This window comes from Oryctolagus cuniculus, chromosome 12 (assembly GCF_051225735.1).
Source record: "Oryctolagus cuniculus isolate XC-2025 breed Fujian yellow rabbit chromosome 12, ASM5122573v1, whole genome shotgun sequence".
Classification (NCBI taxonomy): Eukaryota; Metazoa; Chordata; class Mammalia; order Lagomorpha; family Leporidae; genus Oryctolagus; species Oryctolagus cuniculus.
In genome coordinates this window covers 72,830,594-72,850,787 of record NC_142878.1, presented here as the reverse complement: position 1 = coordinate 72,850,787, position 20,194 = coordinate 72,830,594, and the positions used below count along the sequence as shown (strand labels likewise).

The 20,194-nt window shown below is 42.9% G+C and overlaps 1 protein-coding gene across 5 annotated transcripts in view; it reads left to right on the top strand.

The window, feature by feature from the left end:
- ATP8B4 (ATPase phospholipid transporting 8B4 (putative)) overlaps positions 1 to 20,194 on the top strand; it is a 259,760-nt gene that overhangs the window by 214,015 nt on the left and 25,551 nt on the right. For all 5 annotated transcript variants that reach the window (XM_051822381.3, XM_051822379.3, XM_051822380.3 and 2 more), the window contains 2 exons: positions 11,095 to 11,178; positions 15,077 to 15,322. In XM_051822381.3, coding sequence (XP_051678341.3) covers positions 11,095 to 11,178; positions 15,077 to 15,322 — 330 coding nt within the window. The remainder of the gene's footprint in view (positions 1 to 11,094; positions 11,179 to 15,076; positions 15,323 to 20,194) is intronic.

Here is a 20,194-nt window from a genome sequence, read left to right as displayed (position 1 = left end):
CTTTGCTTTTGGGATCTGGTAAAATTGATCATTCAGATGATCAGTTACTAGATGTTTAATCTTTTCCCTAGAATTTACATTTTAAAGCAGCCAGGGAGAACAGTAATTGCTCCAAAGACTTGAGAGTCTGATGGTTGAACCCAGCTGGAAGACACATCACTTGTCTATGATTAGGTTTCTGAAATGTTTTATTCAGCATATTTCTTTTCTGAGTTCCTTATCGCTTTCTCTTGTTTTTTACACTGAAAATTCTTGTTAACTGCACGATCTTCATTTTGGATCCTTTGTCAATCCTGATTGAGCCTCTGTATCCATTCCTTTGCTAGTGAATTAGGACTAATAAGTGTCATCATACGTTAGTGTGCATTGGAATCACCTGGATGGCTTATTAAAGCAAAACTCACTGAGCACCAGCCCCAGAATTTGATTCAGTAGCTCTGAGGCAGAGACCTAGAATTTGTAGTTATTTAATTTTTAAAAAAATATTTATTTTCATTTTACTTGGAAGGTATAGAGAGGAAGAAAAGTCTTCCATCCATTGGTTTGTTCCCCAAATGTGTCCATAACAGCTGGGGCTGGGCCAGACCAAACCAGGAGCCTGAATCTCTATTTGGGTCTTCCTTGTAACTGGCAGGGATCCGGGTACTTGAACCATCATCTGCGGCCTCCCAAAGCGCACATTAACAGGAAGCTGGAATTGGAAGAGGAGCTGGTACTTGACCCTAGGCATTCCAATATGGATGCGGGTGTCCCCAAGCAGTGTCTTAACTCCTCATACACAATTCCCACTCCCAGAATTTTTAAATTTTGGCAAAAAGCACACAATCAAGGTTGATGACTTTAACTGTTTTAAGTGCACAGTTCAGTAATGTGTAGTAAATTTACACTGTTGTGCACAGGTCTCCAGAACTTTGACATTTTGCAAAACTGAAACTCTTCTCCATTGAATAACAACTCCTGTTTCCCCTCCCTCCAGGCCCTGGTAACCCCTATCCTCCTCCCTCTGTTTCTGTGAATTTTACTGTTTTAGATCCCTCAAATAAGAGAAATCATGGAGTGTCTGTCTGTCTTGTACAGAATTATTTCACTTAACATGATGTCTTCAAAGTTCATCCAAATTGCAGCATGTCTGATAGGATTTTTCTTCTTTTTAAGGTGGAATAACATAAATACACACTACCTTTTGTTTAGCCCTTCATCTACTGGTGAACATTTGGGTTGCTTCTCCTTCTGGCTTATCTTATCTTTTTGTTGGACATTTTCCATTCATGTTTTAGAGTTCAGTGTGTAAAGATTATATTTTCCCCATACCCCAGCCTCCCTTGAAATTCACAGTTAACATTAGTCTACTAAAGACTGACAGCCCAAATGTAAAGAAACCCTATCAAGTTTAATTCATTAAAACACATACACACACAAACACACATATTTTTACATTCGACATCTCTGAAACTAGGTTGTCTTTATAATGGAGTTTATAATGGAGTTTTTGAATTCAGATTGTAAATTCCAGTGAATATTGGTTTATTGTTCAGGTGTTCAGGAGTTTTTTTTGCTCTCTCTATTTTGCTAGAGCAGGGTTGACACAGGCAAGTTTCCTTGGTAGTCTCGTTCTGCCTGAAGATTTGTTTCTCCACTACTCTGTCACTGAAGGTATAGCCCTTTACTTCCTTACCTTTGTGGGAATGCTAGATTTCCCGTTTAGCCCAACTTGGTATTCATATCGGTGTTTTCAGTGGTTAAGACACTGCTTGGGATATCTGCATCCCATGTCAGGGGCCTGTATTTGAATTTCTTGCTGGAATCAGGATTCCAGCTTATTGTGCATACCTTGGAAGGCAGCAAGAGAAGGCACAAGTACTTGGGTCCCTGCCACCCATGTGGGAGACCAGGATTCTATTCTGGGCTCCTGGATTCAGCCTTGTCCACCCCTGGCTCTTTTGGGCATCTGGGGAGTGAATCAGCGGATGCAAGACCTCTTTCTCTGTCTCTCGGCCTTTCAAATAAATAAAAATAAATTTTAAAACATCAATGATGTTTTAGAGTCAATGAGGCTTGGCATTATTTCCCAGACTTATTTTGCATAGAGCACTATTTTTTCTAAGCTCCATACATTATGTTCTGTACAATGATTGTCATATAGAATACTTTGGGAAGTTCTTTAATAGATGTCTCCACAGCAACAATTTCAAAACTTGACATTGCTTTGTTATTAATCCCTGTTCCAATGATTTGAAAACAGTAAGATGAGAGAAGGACAAAATGATGCTAAGAATACCGTCCCCATAGGAACAGCCTAGTTATATCCCTTTCAAAAATTTCCATTTTCTCATCTAACTCTTGTCCAAGAGAGAAAATAGCCCTGTTTTATATAACAAAGTAAGAATTTACATTTTTAAAAGAGTTGCTTATTTAACTGAAAAGCAGAATGTTAGAGAGAGGGAGAGACATATGGAGAGAGATCTTTTAGTCACTGGTTTAGTCCCCAAATGGTCACAACAGCCAGAGCTGGGACAGGCCAAAGCCAGGAGCAAGAAACTCCACCAAGGTCCCCCACATGGGTGGCAGAGGCCCAAGCACTTGGACCATCCTCTGCTGCCTTCCCAGGCTCATTAGCAGGGAGCTGGATTGGAAGCAGAGCAGCTGGGACTCAACTGGTGCTTTGATATAGGCTGCCAGTGTTGCAAGCAGTGGTTTAAGCCATTGTGCCACAGTGTTGGCCCTGGTCATTTACTAAAGATAATTTCCCTCCCACTATCCTGAGAGGCAGGGGGCGAGAGGCAGAGAGAGAGAGAGAGAATCTTCTGTCCACTGGTTTTCTCCCTAGATGGGCTGCAATGGCCAGGACTGGGCCAGGCTGAAGCTGGGAGTCAGGAGATTCATCTGGGTCTCCCACATGGGTGCAGGGCCCAAACACTTGGGCCATCTTCCGCTGCTTTCTAGGCTATTAGCAGGGAGCTGGGTTGAAATTGGAGCAGCCAGGATAAAAACCAGCATCTAGATGTGATACCGGTATCAGCAGGTGGCAGCTTCATCCACTACACTACAAGCTCACCCCTGGAGCTGGTTTTTACACTGGGAAATAAATATATTAACAAGTCTAAAAAGAAATACTGTAATTGCAGTAAATATGAATATGGGCAAAGGAGAAATGTGTAAAGACCTGGGATGACCTCCAGTGCTCTAGTCAGCAAGTGACCACAGGAACACTTTCCTATCTATCTAGTTGCAGGAATCCAGGTTCTAATCGGCATGAAGGTGTGAGACTGGGGAGCTGAGGGCAGGAACTCCTTCTCTCATGCACTGACTGAAATCTAGTTTCTAAAATTCATTCAGAGCTGCCATTGAAGGTGGATCTTTTAGGGCACTGTGCACAGCAGGAAGCCTGTCCCACAGCATGAATTTTACCACTGTAAATATAGAAACTCCTGTGCTTCTAGTCCCACCCCATGCGTGAATGGTTGGGGGTATTAATGGTGCTGAGGACTGGCTGTGAGGGTGGCTTGGCTGGGGACTGGGGACTGGCAGGGATCGCTGTCTTTTTCTATTCCCTGTTTTTCCCTGGAAGAGCCTGATGAGCAACAGGTTTAACTGAAAAAGTTTTTTTGGCTTTTTTTCCTCAGGCCTGTTTTTTAAGGACAATAGTCTGTAAATGAGGCAAACAAAAAGAAAACAACATACTTGAGAAAACAATTAGCCCACAGAGAATGAGAATTTGTGAATCGGGGGGTGGGATGGGTGGACATTTTCACAATCACTGTTCCCAGCATTAAAATCATTTAACTGGTTGTGGCTTCCAAAGCCATGTGTTGAGTGACAAGGTTTTCTTCACTTCTGAAATTCGTTAGTTTTTTACCAGTCTTTTAAAGAAAGTTGGCTATTGGAGGCCTTCCCACTTCCTGCCACCCTTCTCCCAGATTGCTTCTAATAGACCTGACTAATACATGCAACCAGTAGGCACAAAACCTCCAGGGCCTGGCACATACAGAAATGCTCGGGTATCCCTTTAGAGGCCACTCCTGGGCAGGCCCTCGCTTCAGTCCCTTGCTCTGTTCAAGGCCAGTGGGAGTCAGGCTCATACACGCATTCCCCAACACAGCACCCGTGGCCTTTGAGTGCTCATTCATTTAACAATAAGCAGTGGAGTGCCCTTTTAGCGGCAGGTGCTCTGGTGGCCTCTAGGGACACCCGAGTGAATGGGAGGGACGCCTTTCTTGCCCTTGGGGGTCTTGCTGTCTGGAAATTTTATTTGCATCAATGTGAAACTGATGCTGAATAATTCCATAACCACCTTTCTTTTTTTTTTTTTTCTCCACCAAGAGTCTTTTGTGAAATGAATTTGTTCCGGAGGAGTCAAGTCTTGGGTGAACCCTGGTAAATCCCAGTGCCTTCAACAGGTCACTTTGAGGTCCTCCATTCTGCAGCTGGAAACATCTGACCAAATGTAAATGGTGTTTTTTCAAAACACCAGCTTAATTACTCAGTGAAGAGACTTGTGCTGTTTCTTTAAGACCTCATCATCCTGTCTTTTGAGTCTTGCTAAATTTTATCCAGGCTGTCCTTCTGACCTTAGTTCCAGCAGATTCCAGACAATGCCCTACCCTAGCAAGTGGGCTGTGGAGACACACAGGCCAACCCAGCCAGGGCACATGCAGCTCCGGGGGATGCCAGAGTTTGGGCCATTGGGTGTCTGCGGGATGGTAGCATTAAGACACCTAAGGGGGTGGTGATGTGATACAGGCTAGGTTGTGCTTGGTCACCGGCTTTCCTCTGGTTCATCAGTACCTCACCTCTGTTGTGACTGGTTTGGGCTACTTAAGGAAAGAATCTGTCCAGAAGGGATCTGATGGCCTTGTGTTTGCTTTGCTGGGTGGACTTCCATGGAAGAAGCAGCCGGGACTCAGAACATAAAGTATTCTTTGTCAGGACCTCAGATCTTTTTCTCTGGCAAGGAAGTCTCAGAGATGTTGAATGAATTCAGGCCCTGGTTTTATAGAGGAGGAGCCGAGGCCCCAAAAGCAGAGAATCATGGTAGAGAAGGCCAGGACTGGGACAAGTGGTTGATTCCCTGATCTGTGCTTTGTCTTCTTGCTTGATAAGTAGCCACTTGATTTGTCATGAACTTGGAAAAGCTAATCCTTTGTCATTTTGTTTTCTTTTTTAAAAAACTCTTCCCCCAACCCCTAATCAGCAAATGTTTGCTTTAGTTGGATTCTAAAGGAAAAACACTTAGTCCACTAGGACTCTGCAGAGGAACGGAACTCTTTTTGAGAGTGTGAGCTAATGTCTTCGGAGGTGTCGTCCACAGCTTTGACTCTTGGGGAGGCCAGGGCTGCCCTCAGGCAAATGACCTTCTAGAACCATTTAGAAGCTTGAGGCCCAGTAAACACTCCAACTGAACTGCCACTGAGAGACAAATTGAAAATGTAATCTGTCCCAATGTGATCTCCAGGCAGGTTGCTGGAGCAGGGGTTTGCAGAAAGTCAGCTGAGTCTCTGCACTAAATCCTGGATCCTTTTCAAGGACATGCCTTACCCTAATCTAGAATCAGAGCCTGAATGATTTTCATGGACTCCATCATGGGCTTGTAGTCACTTTTTATACCTGTAACATTTTGCAAGAACCCTCTGCTCTCAGGATTTTTAATAAAGTTGATCTGTCTCCCACCAGGGATAGAGCCAAAAAAAAAAAAAAATTTGGTTGAGGTCCTATTTAGGAAATTCACATTTGAAACTACTGGCTCTGTGTACTTGTGAGATGATAGTATCAGATGACAATTTATCATTGTCAGTGAGATACCGAGCTCTGTATTTTTTGTTTAATTCTGCTGTGATATGGAAGCAATTATCTTGTCAGGGCTGGAAAAACTTTAGTTCTGTCAAACACTATAAGAAAACTCAGAGTGAAAAGTTTGGAAAGTGATGTGAAAGAGTGCGACTAATCTCAAGGCTTTGATGACTTCCTGGATTTGGTTACCTGTGAACCCATCTCCACCTGGCAGATCGGCTCCTCTCCCCATTGCCTTGCAGATGTGCTGGGCAGAAAACCCAGGGTGGGGCTAGCGCTCAGGCCCAGACCATCCCTCCTGGATGCTGCTAGTGGGTTTCTGCTAATTGCATAAATCAGTAACAGATGTGCTGAGGCTGAGCCCCTCGTGTTTATCCCACGATGTGTTTTCTTTAAATGACAAATGTTTTTTAAAGCCAAAAAATAAAAGTTATTGTATGGTTTTCCTCTGCAACACACAGCAAGAGCGGGTGAACATTTCCAAAGAGGTAGTTCATCCTGTCATTTGAACAAGGAGCCAGGCCAATGGGCTCAGAGCAGAAGGCCCTTGGTGGCTGTTTAAGAGCTTTATTAAGGTTTATTTAATGCGGCATTACATAAATCATAGACTTGTGTTCCCTGAGCTGTTTATAAATTGTAATTTGTAGCTGGAGTGTTTTTCTTCCATATAAAATGGTTGATAAGGCTGATAAATTGCTCCCACAGAGAAGGGAGTGAGGAGGAGTGTTCCTTAAATAGGAAAATTGAAGTTGGAAAAGTGCAGAACACTCCCCCCCCCCCTTTATTTTCCCAATCTATGAAGAGACAAGGGTTCCAAGCACCGAGTGCCATCTCACAGGAGCATAGCTTTTCTCTCTTGTTCAGGATATTGGAGGTGAGGAACAGAAATTTTGGAACTAGGAGTGGTGGAGTTGCCTTATGAGTATGGGGATCCCAGAGCAATCTTTGTTCATATGTGTGGGCTCCTGGTGTATGCAAAAAATTTGAGTCACCCAAAATCCGTGGGAACACCATTTTGTGGATCTAGTCTAAGCCAGAATGATCCCACCCCAAAGACCTAAAAAGAACCACAGCCCATCTCCTCAGGACATCTAGTGAACCTCTGTGTGGTAGTTGGGTGGACAGAGGCCTGAGGCAGTCTGAAGGGGGAAACAAGCGCCATGTGGGGTCTGATCCTAGCTCCTGGCCCTGTCACCAGCACCGAGGGAGGGCTTACAGTATGTTTTTGGCTGTATCTAAGGACCTGGAGGACAAGTGGGGCATTTTCTAGGATAACTGAGCAGTGCATGACTTTTTGCAGAGGGAAAGCAGCAGCCTATTGTGGTAGAGATACTGCTTGTGCTGTAATTTCTGTGAAAGCCCCTGAAGTTGTGTTCAACTGATGCCCCTGACCAGAAACGACTGTTTTTGAGGTGAACGACTCAGGTTAACACATTGTAGGAGAGCCCGAGAAAAACCCGTTATCCTTAAAACAATAGTTTCCTTTGATTGAAATGGAGTAAATAGTGAAATAGTGATGGATATAATTGAACATTCCTGAAGAAAATGCTTAATTATATCAAGGCATTCATTTTTCTTTAAATCTTGTCCTAATTTTCTATCAATTTCACTAATGTAATAACTTGCTATGAAAATAAATGTCTAGGGTTAGTTGTCTCGATGAAGAATTGCATTTTCACAAAAATGTAATGAGTAGGCAAATAGAGCTTTTAATCTACCCATTAAATACACCCTTTGACACTTCATTCCCCGCCTGTTCCTTCCTCCCTTCTGCAATAAATGACGCTTACTTAGTGAGCACTTCATGTTGGTCAAGCACTGTGCTGGCATTTCATTCAGTACTCACAGTTCCGGTATCAAGAAAACTAAGGGACTATAGCCTACTCAAGGCCACACAGTTCTGTCTGCTGATTCCAAAGCTGATACCCTTAAGACATCAGCTTCCTTTTATGGAATCCTTATCAAACATCAGGCTCTGTAATAGGTCTTTGGGCCCCATAGGTGAGTGAGTCACAGAACATTCTCTCAAAGAGCTACTAGTCTAGATGGGTGGTGCTAGAAACCAGCTGGATGACTGTGAAGCAGTGAGGTGTGGGCTGCCATGGGAGGAACAAGGAGTAGCCTGGAATCCAACTCTGAAAGAAGGCTGTTGTGGAAAAAATCCTGCTAGGACTTTAATTTCTTTGAACGTGGCTGACATCCAAATTGTGCTAGGCTGCTACCTATAACTGGGGAAAGTGGTTACTAAGATGAGTGATATAATTCACCAAGTAAAGTGAAAGTGGGCTCATAAAGGGCTTGTAGAAGACCCTCCCCCACCTCCCCGGCCCCGAGCTGGTCTTCCAAAGATCAATAATTACAGTGGAGCAGGTGAGGAGTGAGGAGCAATGGTGGGTGTCCCAGAAGAAGGAGAAGCAGAAGGAAAGTCACAAAAGTGACGAATGGCTTGGGTAGCATCAAAGCCACCACACATGGTTAAAGCAGTGGGACTGGAGATTTCTGGAAAATCTCTCCAATCACTCCTGACTAAGATTCAGGGGTGGATCTGGTGGTAGAGGGATCACAGGAAGTAGCCTGGTGAAGGGGGGTTTGGTAATGAGTATGAACTCAGGTGAGGAGCCGATGGCGCGTCCACAGGGGGATGTCTAGTGTGAAGTTAAACATGTAACATTTATAAACAGTTGTAAAATCATTTCAGTAAGGCATCTGAGTTAGAGCTGGGAATGTTGCTGTTTGCATGGAGGTGAAACTGTAGTGCAATGAAGACAATAATAAAGAAGTAAATCACTAAGATACTTGCAGAACTATCATTAGGAAAGAATGGGTGATGTAAAAGGCCTCCTTGAGGGGGTGACATTGGAGCTATGACTCGAGTAAGTATCTCCCATATGAATACTTTGAAGTTAAATTATTTTAGGCAGTGTACGCAGCAAGTGCAAATGTCCCGAGGAAGGAATGAGCCTGGAATTGGAGAAAAACCATCAGTGAAGCTGGAGCTCAATGAGTGATGGTGAGAGGGCAGTGAGGTTTAGGCTACAGTGAAGAGTCTTTTTTTTGCCTGCCCTCAAAGAGAATATGTTATCTCAAAAAAACTAAGAAACAAAGGATCAGAGATAAAGAGAGAGAGGAATATCATTATAGTCTTAGAATTGTATCTGAACCACATTAAATCTGTTCTCTTTGTATTAATATCACATCAACATGAAAAAAAAGTAAAAACAACAACAACAAAAAAAGAGAAGGCCATTGAGCAGGTCTTTCCTACATGGTTTTCAGGCCTTAAATCTAAGATACACAGAATAAAATAATTTCCTCCCCTCACCCATCTGCCCTACTCCTAGTTTCCCTATTTATGTTCTTGTTTTTCTTTTTTCCTAAGATTGAACTCCCCACACCCCCCATCCTGCCCCACCAAGATGGTTGAGAGCTGGAATGTCCATATTCCTTAGTAACCACAGCTAAGCTTGTTGATGATAGCTCAGAATACAATCCTCAGTATTTTTCACAGTGTTTGGTTTAGTCAATGTTGAATGAATCCATCTGTAGTTTGAACTGAATAGTTTAGGTTGGGATTTGGTGTTTGTAGACTGTCCCCCCACTTCACTTTTTCTTGAACAAATATACACCCAATCTCAAGAATAAACCATAATACTAAGATTAGTCCAAATCCAGATTTAGCAATAGGGACACCAAAATATTTTCTTTTCAACATAATCTATAGCCACAGGACGTAATTTAAGACTGTCTTATTTACATAACCATGTAGAACCTACCTTTAGCCTCTCTGAACAATTTTCATTTAAGGTTCCTCAATGCTTTCCAAACTTTCCTAAGAAGGAAGTATGCTTCAGAATAAATGCAAAATTGGATGTGCTGGTTATCTGATGCAGCCACCTTCATCATTCATCTGGAATGCTACCATGGCCTCCTACTTTGTTTCTTATTTCCACCATTGCCCCTCTTCAGTCTATTCTTTGCACAGCATTGAGTCATCCTTTTCAAATGTAAATCGGGAGCAGGCAGTTGGTCTAGCAGTTAAGATGTCTGCATGGCAAACCTGCATCAGATGCCTGGATTCCATTCCCACTTTCAACTCCTGATTCTAACTTCTGGCCAGTGCAGACAGACCCTTGGAAGAACAAGTAATGGTTCAAGTGATGAGGGGCCCGTCAAACATATAGGAGACTTGGACTGTGTTTCTGGTTCCCTGCTCTCACCCAAGCCCAGTCCAGCCATTGTGGGCATTTGCAGAGTGAACCGAGAGCTCTGTTCTTATCTGTCTCTTTCAAATAAACAAACAAAATTTAATATAAATAAGTACAAGTTGCTCATTTGCTTAAAATCTTCCAATGTCTTCTCATTTCACTTAGGACTAAGACATGGTTCACTACCAAGGTCCCCCTCTTACCAGTTGACACCTGTTCTCCCTAGAAGTCACTTTACTCCATCTGGGTAGCCTTGCTATTCCCTGAGTATGCTGAGTATTTCTTTCCTTAGGAATGTTTCATGGGATCTTCTTAACAGTATGGAAGCTTCTGTCTCCAAAAGCTGCATTTTCAACACCTTATATTCCTCAGATATTATCTCAATGCTACGTCTCAGGGAGACCTTCTTCAATTGCCTTATTGCAACTCTCCCTCATTCCCTATTCTCTTTCCTCTTCTAGTACCTGTTATCTTCTAAGTCACTAACTTACACACACTTCCTATCTCTCAATGAAACTTGATCTCATTTTTTATCTATCTCTGTGACCCTCACCATTGGAATGCAAATTTCATGAGGAATATTTATCTGGTTGATTATGTTGGATTATTATTGACTGGGACTTAGGACTTGGAACTTGGCATTTTCAAAATAAATATGAGGGATCTTCAAAAAGTTCATAGGAAATGGGTATTACGAAAAAAACCATGAGTGGATTTCAAATTTTTTAAAAGATTTATTAAAAAATTTTAAGAAAGCTTTTATTTAATAAATATACATTTCATAGGTACTACTTTAGGTCAGATTTTTGGTATCAAAATAAGTATGCAGAGTGATGGGGTAGGGAGGAGAAAGATATTGAGAGTTTCATCAGCTGTTTTACTCCTCAAATGGTCATACAGCCAGACTTGGGCTAGGCTAATGCCAGGAGCCAGGAAGTCTATTCTGGTCTCTTGTATGTGTGGCAAGGGCCCAGGTATTTGGGCTGTTTTCCACTGTCTTCCCAGTCACATTAGTAGGAATGTCTATTTAACCCAAGAGCCTAAAAGTGAATTTTCTCACTACTATGGATGGTGTTTCTCACTGATATGCTATTTTTTCCAGACTGTTTATGATCAGTGGTTCATCACCCTGTTTAATATTGTCTACACATCCCTGCCTGTTTTAGCTATGGGGATATTTGACCAGGTATGTGTTTTTCTCTATTTTTATAATTTAGTTTTCTGTGATGATTTTTAGTTGCTTCTTAGCTTCTACGAAGATGTGATACAAGGGAAGAGTCTAGGAAGCTGTTTTCTTTTCTTTCTTTCTTTTTCTTTTTCTTTCTTTTTTTTTTTGACAGGCAGAGACAGAGAGAAAGGTCTTCCTTCCGTTGGTTCACCCCTCAAATGGCTGCTATGGCCGGCTTGCTGCGCCGATCTGAAGCCAGGAGCCAGGTGCTTCCTCCTGGTCTCCCATGCGGTTGCAGGGCCCAAGCACCTGGGCCATCCTCCACTGCCTTCCCAGGCCACAGCAGAGAACTGGACTGGAAGAAGAGCAACCGGGACTGAATCCGGTGCCCCAACTGGAACTAGAACCTGGGGTGCCAGAGCCACAGCTGGAGGATTAGCCTAGTGAGCTGCGGCGCCGGCCAGGAAGCTGTTTTAATAGATGTTGCATGGGTTATGATCCTTTTAGGTTCCCCACTTCTACCCTGAGGTTTCCCAAAACGGTTCTCTGATTAGAATGTGGCTACTACCCTTTTTTTTTTTTTTTTTTTTTTTTTTTTTTTTTTTTTTTTTTTTTTGACAGGCAGAGTGGACAGTGAGAGAGAGAGACAGAGAGAAAGGTCTTCCTTTGCCGGTGAACCAATGGCCGCCGCGGCCGGCGCGCTGCGGCCGGCGCACCGCGCTGATCCGATGGCAGGAGCCAGGAGCCAGGTGCTTTTTCCTGGTCTCCCATGGGGTGCAGGGCCCAAGCACTTGGGCCATCCTCCACTGCACTCCCTGGCCACAGCAGAGAGCTGGCCTGGAAGAGGGGCAACCGGGACAGAATCCGGCGCCCCGACCAGGGCTAGAACCCGGTGTGCCGGCGCCGCTAGACGGAGGATTAGCCTAGTGAGCCACGGCACCGGCCGGCTACTACCCTTTAAGAGATGCACATCTCATGCTATTGTTCTAAAGGCTCTGAGAAGTCCTGAGGAAGTAGTCTCTTTAATTCTATTTTAGCTCAGCATTTCCCGAACTTCTGTGACTATATTTTTTTTCATGTAGTCTTTGAAGAGGTGTTTTAGGATTCACACACTGGCAAGTGCTGCCTTAGCCTCTGACATTTTGCAGAGCATCATTCAGAAACAGGTTGGAGTACAGAGGGCTTCAGTAAGACTTTCTTGGTCAGCACAGCCCCAAAGCAGGAACAGCAAGGTCAGTGGAACAGCTTGCCAATGGGAGAGGAGAATGTAAAGCCAGGGCTACGCAAGGAATGAGCACAACCTTCTTTTGTCCAGCATTACTGGGCTTGAGAGAGGAAAAGGGAGGGAATCAGTTACAAAAAAATGGTGCATCCTTGGCACACTCAGAGCCTTGGAAGGTACCTCGTGACAGGAGGGGAGAATCTGGCCCATAGAGTTTCCATGGCTTAATTAGAGTGTATTATTTTAAAACATTTTTGTAAAGTATTTTTAAGGAGAGCAGATTTTCTCCAGGCTGTTGTTAGCTCCATTTGCTAGGCCTCATTTTCTGGCTCAAAGTTGTCTATTGCAAAATATAAATCTTCACATTATGAGCTCACTTCACTCTCCCATTCTGCTGGCTCGTAGTCAGTTGAAAGTCTTACTTCATATATAAAAAGGGCAGTTTGTGAAAGGCATATTTTGTGGAATTCTACAAGAGTAATGAACTTCTGAAGACCTTAGATATAAAGGATTAAGCACATTAATTTCCAAGTGCCCATGTTTACAAGTGTTTCTTTTTGTGGTGCTTTGTAGCTGCCCAGAATGTGGAATAAAATAAAGCAGTTTCTGGGAAGAGTTATTGTGCAACTCAAAAAATATAATAAGGCTCCTTATTGCCATCAAGTTGAACGTCTGCTCCTCTCCTTTCCCACTTTGTCAACTTTGGCCCTTACACTGATCACAGGATTGTGGAATGCTATGCTGGAATGGCCTCAGGGATCATCTACAGATCTGCTCATTTTAGGAGAGGAAACCAAATTTTGAGACTTCACTGGCCCAAAGTCACACAGCCAACAGATGACAGAATGAAGTCTAGAGGCAGGCCACTTGACTTTGAGATTGCTACATTATTGTTATTATTGTCATCATTCTTTATTATTGTTTATAGAAGTGGCTGTTATTTGTTACTTATGATGTGGCAAAGAACTCTCCTGAACATATACTCATTTAATCATGGCCATGGTTCTGTGAGCGATGGGTTTCTGTTTGCATTTCTGGAGATGAGGAGGCTTAAATGGGTTATGTAACAGAACTAAGACTGCATACCTACTGAGCCTGTTGCAAAAGACTCTGTGGCTTCAAAGTCATGCACATAATCCCACTGGTCAGTAGACTGGGGGAGGAAGCACTTCACAGCATCTCCAAACAGGAATTCCTAAAGAGAATATGTCAGTGACCTTCATGGGTCTCTGTTCAGCAAGAAACAGGCCATCCCACAAGTAAGAAGAGGAACCTGACCAGCCCTTTAGAGTTCACTACTGGTTGTTCCTACTTTGGCTACTTTCCCAAGCATAGTCCTCTCTTATCCCCAGTTCTTGACATCCCTTATGGTTCTTATATTTGGCTTTAGTGCTCACAGTGTAGTTATCAGCATTACTTTGGTGTTGGCTGAAAATGCAGAATCTCCAGGCCCTCAGACCTCTTTAATCATAATATTGAATAACTGAGTTGCTCCCTTGGCAATTCATGTGTATTTTGAGTTTGAAAAGCATGGCTTTAGATTTTCTTAGGACCTGGCTAGTGCTAAACATGCTGATTCAGTCTATTTGTTGCTGCTGTTGTTGTTGTTCATCTGAACAACTGGTATCTTACTCCATTTTGTGTTGTATCACAAAATAGCTGACAGTTGGTAATGTATAAAGAAAAGAAAGTAATTGGGTACACAATTTTGTAGTTACAAGAGTGTGGTGCTGGCATCTGCTCAGCTCTGGTGAGGGCCTTCTGGCTGCTTCACAGCCTGGCAGATGTCATCGTGTTGGGCACTCATGAGAGAAACCACATGGTGAGACAGGAAGCAACAGACTGGGAAAGGCTCAGCCTCAATCCTTTTTTTTTTTTTTTTTTTTTTTGGTAATAAACCATCTTGAGGGAACTGATCCATTCATATGAGAACAGCATTAATACCTTCTATGGCTGGTGCCCCATGACCTAATTATCTCCACTAGGCCTTTAAAGATTCTGTCACTTCTCAACACTGCCACATTGGGGTTCAAGCTTCTAGCACATGAACCTTTGGAGGACACACTGAAACCATAGCCACATCATAGCACCATGTAACTGTTATTGGATCCTCCTGAGGCAGAATACTTTGGTCCTAAGCCTTCAGTTTCAGCTCCTTGCGCAGTAACCCACATGAAATTTCTCCTATTCCCTGCTTCCTTCTTCCTCCTGCTTGCCTCTCCCCAAGTTCAGTAGCTCAAATTTGCCTGACTCCACAGCTCTCTCCTGCCATCTCCTGGTCATTACCACTCACTGCCTTATTAATTAACTCCTGGGGGCCATTGTCTACACATGAATTTTGGTAACAGGAATGCTTCTGAGGAGTCTGCAGACTTAGCAGACTGCATGAGATAGAACTTTCAATCTGAAGCCAACTACCTGAGTTCAAAGAAGTCAAGTCTAGCTTCTGATCCGAGCTGTGTGGCTTTTTATGAATCTATTTTGGGGACTCAAATTCCTTCCCTAGCAAATAGGGATCATTTTTACTGTTTTGGGGGTGTGGAAATGGAAGTAAGATAGTGTCTTGTCCTGGCCCAGTGAGTAGTGCGTATTAGGGCACTTGAACAGGCATTTGCTATTTCTGGATCTAGGGAATACAGGGGTTCTCTGACTCTTTTTCAACCTCTTCCCACTGATACTGCATTCTGTTTACAGGATGTGAGTGCCCAGAACAGCATGGACTACCCTCAGCTCTATGAACCTGGACAGCTAAATCTCCTCTTTAATAAACGCAAATTTTTCATCTGCGTGGTGCATGGAATCTACACCTCATTAGTCATATTCTTCATCCCCTATGGGGCCTTCTATGATGTGGCTGGAGAAGACGGACAGCACATTGCCGACTATCAGTCCTTTGCAGTTACCTTGGCCACATCGCTGGTCATTGTGGTCAGTGTGCAGGTAATTCTATTGATGAAAGCCCTTTCTCTAACTTGATGGGGCTACACTTTGAATGTTCCATTTCATTGTTACCTGGTCTTGTGTACTTGTGGAGGAAAAAAATAATTCTAAAGGAGTACTACACATTTTAAGAAGAAAATAGGGAGTTTTACATAAATGATCAGAAAGGGAGATTAGCACCAGGTGCCTATAATCTCTATGTTAGCAGAAACCTCACAATTAACCATTTCTTTGGGTTGGCATTAACAGAAATGACTATACTACTACTTGTGTTTGAAGAAGAAAAAAATTTCCAATGATAATGGGAACATTCCCATGATTTCTTTAAGGCTTAATAGCTTCCAGGTTTAAATTGGCATCTAAAGTTTACTTGGGAATCTATTTCTGTGAAATTATTCAACAGATTCAATGCTATGCCTCTGTCACAAATCTTACACTCAGGGAGACTGTTTTGGTGGGGATGATTTTTTGATGCTCCATTGCCCTTCTTACACTGGGCATCTTGAGTTGTATTTCTGTTTCCTTTCAATGCAAGTAGTGGCCAGTACCATTAGATACTATGTTAAGAGTTGTCAAATCTATCGTTCTATTAAAATCTGTAGTCCTAGATGTGTATAGCAAGCAATGGACCACTACTATATTTCATTGTCTTTTGATTACTGAATGAACTATGAAAAATGAAGTGATCTTTTTGTCCTGAAGATGCATTTGTAATTCTCTGGATTCTCCTTCCAGGGAGAGGAGGGCAGCTGTGGGATGCACGGGATATCTTTACATGTTTGTTTACATGTTTGTTTACCTCCAAGTCAGGCCTATTGCTTGATTCTCCAAAGATGATTTATCTGGAGGAAAGAGCCAGTGAAAAATAGTTTTCAAACTGTCTTTGGCATTATACAGTGTGTCAATAAGAATAACAAATGACCTGGAGATTCACTATAGGCATAACATGTGACAAGCATTGTATGGTTTTAGTGAAATTGGTCTCCACAGTTAGCCCCACAATTTTTTGATAACTTTGTCTTTTAATTAAAAAATGTATTTAGTACCCATATATATTTTGTTTTTCCTTCTCCTTGTCCATAATGGATTTTTTAGATGCTATAACAGTAGTCCCAGTATTATAATTTTTATATTATCTTTATATTTTGAAGCTCTTTTTCTCATGAAGTGTCAGTTCTTGCTTCAGTTGGATGTCAGTTACATTCCTCCTTTTTTACAACTTGGGAGGCCACAGAAACAATCTCTCTCTTTTTAAATATTTTATTTATTTACTTGAGAGGCAGAGTTAGAGACAGAGAGAGGGAGAGACAGAGAGGAAGGTGTTCTATCCACTGATTCACTCCCCAAATGGTTGCAATGGCCGCAGCTGGGCTGATCTAAAGCCAGGAGCCAGGAGCTTCTTCCAGGTCTCCCATGTGGGTGCAGAGGCCCAAGCATTTGGACCATCCTCTACAGCTTTCCCAAGCAACAGCAGAGAGCTGGACTGGCAGAGGAGCAGCCGGGACTAGAACTGACACCCAAATATGATGCCGGCGCCGCAGGCAGAGACTTAGCCTACTGTGTCACAGTGCCGGCCCCAATAACCTCATTTTAAAAATATTGTTTATTCACAAAAAGATTATGGAATTTTGAATCCTGATTATAAATTTTGAACAATTCTTAATCTTGATTATCAAATTCTTATAGCGATCCAAGCTTCTTAGAGGGAATTCACACCTGGGACCCTGGCCCTCTCATGTAGGACGATTTGGGTGGGACCATCCAGATCTGTTTGGTTCAAGCCTTAATGGACATTTGCCTCTTCAAGAACCATTTTCTTCCTCCACCTCTTCAAGGACAGTGGTGGCCCTACCCACCCCTCCAGCGTCACTTATCACAACATTCTCTTGGCTCCTGGAATTCACCACTCTCGTCCTTGTGTTGCACCTTAGCTCTTTTCTGCCTGGGACGTTATTCCATATGCTTCCCTCAGATGTCATCTCTCAGAGAGGCCAACCTCGGTTCTCCAGTTAAAAAGAGGTCCACACCCTCTAACAGAATAGAACTCACTTCTTTCATCTCATGGCTGTCATCTCTATTTGTCAGTCCATATTTAGTTGTACATTCCTTGTTTTAATGTCTTTCTATGTCCCAGATTAGAAGCTTCATGAAGGCAGTGGTAATGTCTATTTTAGTCTCCCTGTATATCCAGGGCCTACATAGTGCTTGGAATATTTCTTGAGTATTGAGAAAATGAGGAAGGTGTTAAGAGAAAATACTTTCTCTTTTGAACCTGTCATAAAAAGAGTTCAACTGGGTATTTTAAATCCCTAGGAAAGAATTATTATAAATGACTTGAGTTGATGGAATTATTTACTCACACAGTTTTCAAACCTGTCCATAATAAATTCCCAACCCATTTGGGAGGCAGCGTCCTTCTGCGCTGAGTCTAGTTAATTGACTTATGTGAGAAACGTGGAATGGAGTAGTACATGCGTAGGCTGCTAGAGGCCTTCAAAAGCAAGGCACTGTGGCAAAGTCCCAGCGCTATGTGGTCTCAGAGGGTGCGACTGTGCTTCAGTTCTCACAACCTGCAGCCTGACAGAAACTGAGCCATACTTACTCCTGTGGTGCCTTTACTCACTGAAAATATTTTTTATGATCATATTAAATGCAGGAAATTTTGGGAAAACGTATAAAAGTAAACAGTTAAAATTCACACACAATCCCATATTAGTGTTCACGTGGGAAAAAGATAGTGATCAGATTATATATAATTTTATATCTTATTTTTTCATTTTAAGTAATGAACATTTATTTTATTCTTGAAACATTCTTTGAAATCTTCCTCTTTTGAAAATTTTTGGGAGGGGCCAGTGCCATGGCTCACTTGGTTAATCCTCTGCCTGCTGTGCCGATATCCCATATGGGTGCCGGGTTCTAGTACAACTCTCTGCTGTGGCCCAGGAAGGCAGTGGAGGATGGCCCAAGTGCTTGGGCCCCTGCACCTGTATGGGAGACCAGGAAGAAGCACCTGGCTCCTGGCTTCGGATCGGCATAGCTCCAGCCATGGCAGCCATTTGGAGGGTGAACCAACAGAAGGAAGACCTTTCTCTCTGTCTCTCTCTCTCTCACTATCTATATCTATACCTGTCAAATTTAAAAAAAAAAAAAGAAAAAATTTATTTGGGAAAGCGGGAGGGCACGAGGGAGGGAGAGAGGGAGGGAGAGCACCAGAGTGTGCACTGCCACCTGCTGCCTTACTTCCTGAATGCCTACAATGGCTTGCACTGAGCTGGGCTGAGTCCATGAATTGGGAACCAGGTCTTCCATGTGAGTGGCAGGGATCCAACTACTTGGGCCATTACCTGCTTCTCCTAGAATCTGCATTAGCGGGAAACTAGAAGCAGAACAGAGCCAGGACCCAAACCCAGGTACTCCAGTGTGGGATGTGAAAATCCCAACCTATGTCTTAACCATTAGGTCAAACATCCTCCCTGAAATAATATTTTTAATAGCTATAGTACAGTATTCCTGCATATGAATGCCACTATGCAAACAGTAGTAGCAAACCTTCATATACGTAGTTCCTAATATGATTCTCTATTTCCTAAGAATATGTTCTTTTTTATAAAAAAAAAGATTGATTTATTTGAAAGGCAGAGAGAGAAAGAGATATCGATATCTTCCATCTGCTCTTTCACTCTCCAGATGGCCGCAATGCCCAGAGCTGGACCCATTGGAAGCCAGAAGTCTGGAGCTTCTTCCGGGTCTCCCACATGGGTGCAGGGGCCCAAGCACTTGGGCCATCTTCTACTGCTTTCCCAGGCCATAGCAGAGAGCTGGATGGGAAGTGGAACAGCTGGATCTCAAGCTGGCACCCATATGGGATGGGATGCTGGCACTGCAGGTGGTGACCTTAACTGCTAGGCCACAGCGCTGGCCCAGAATATATTTGTAAAAGTAGGCATTTTGGTAAGATATGAGGAAGTGTAAAGCCCTCGCCATACACTCCCAAATATATGTAAGTAGGTTCTCTCACTTTGAGCTTAAGAGTAAAACATGCCCTCAGTAGGCCTTCACTGCTTTAGAGAGTTACTTTGAATTATTTTACAAATTTAAATTAATGGCCTTTGCTGCCTGGGAAGTAACTAATGCATGGTGAATACACCGGGTTTACTCTTTGTGAAGGAATATTTTAGGGGCAGATGTTGTGGCACAATGGGTAAGGCACTGCTTGGGATGTCTGCATCCCACATTGGAGTGCCTGGGATCAAGTCTCATCTCTACCTCCAGTCCAGCTTCTTGCTAATGAACATCCTGGGAGGCAGCAGATGCTACCAGGGACATTTGTGGAGAAAAGCAGTAGATAGAAGATCGCTCTCTCTCTCTCTCATTCTCTCTCACTTGCTCGCTGTTTGTCTTTCAAATAATAAACAGGACTGCATGGTAATGAGGTATAGTTGAGAAGCACTGGAATATAATGATCATTGCAATGCACACATGGCGTCATGTATTTTACAAGGGAAGTGCTGGAGCTCACCCCTTGGTGGCTGGGATCTCTTTGCCATGTTGCACGGTTAAAGGTCTCTGTATCTTTCCCACCTATTCCCATCTCATAGGTTTCGCTTCTCTATGATTTCTCTGTTCTTTGAAACCACCTCCACCCCTGCCATTAATTCAGAGTGTCAGAAGGACTCTAACAGCCAGGAAACTGAGGAGAGCTTCTGGACAGGAGGAACCAGGCTGCAGATAGTGGCCCAGAAGCAGAATGGGTGAGAGTGAAGCCCAGGTTTCTAGTATCTGGCATGCTTTGTCTGCTACTGTACTTTTAATCAAAACTACAATGCCGGACACAGATAGATATTTGTTGAATAATTGTAGGGGCTTGAG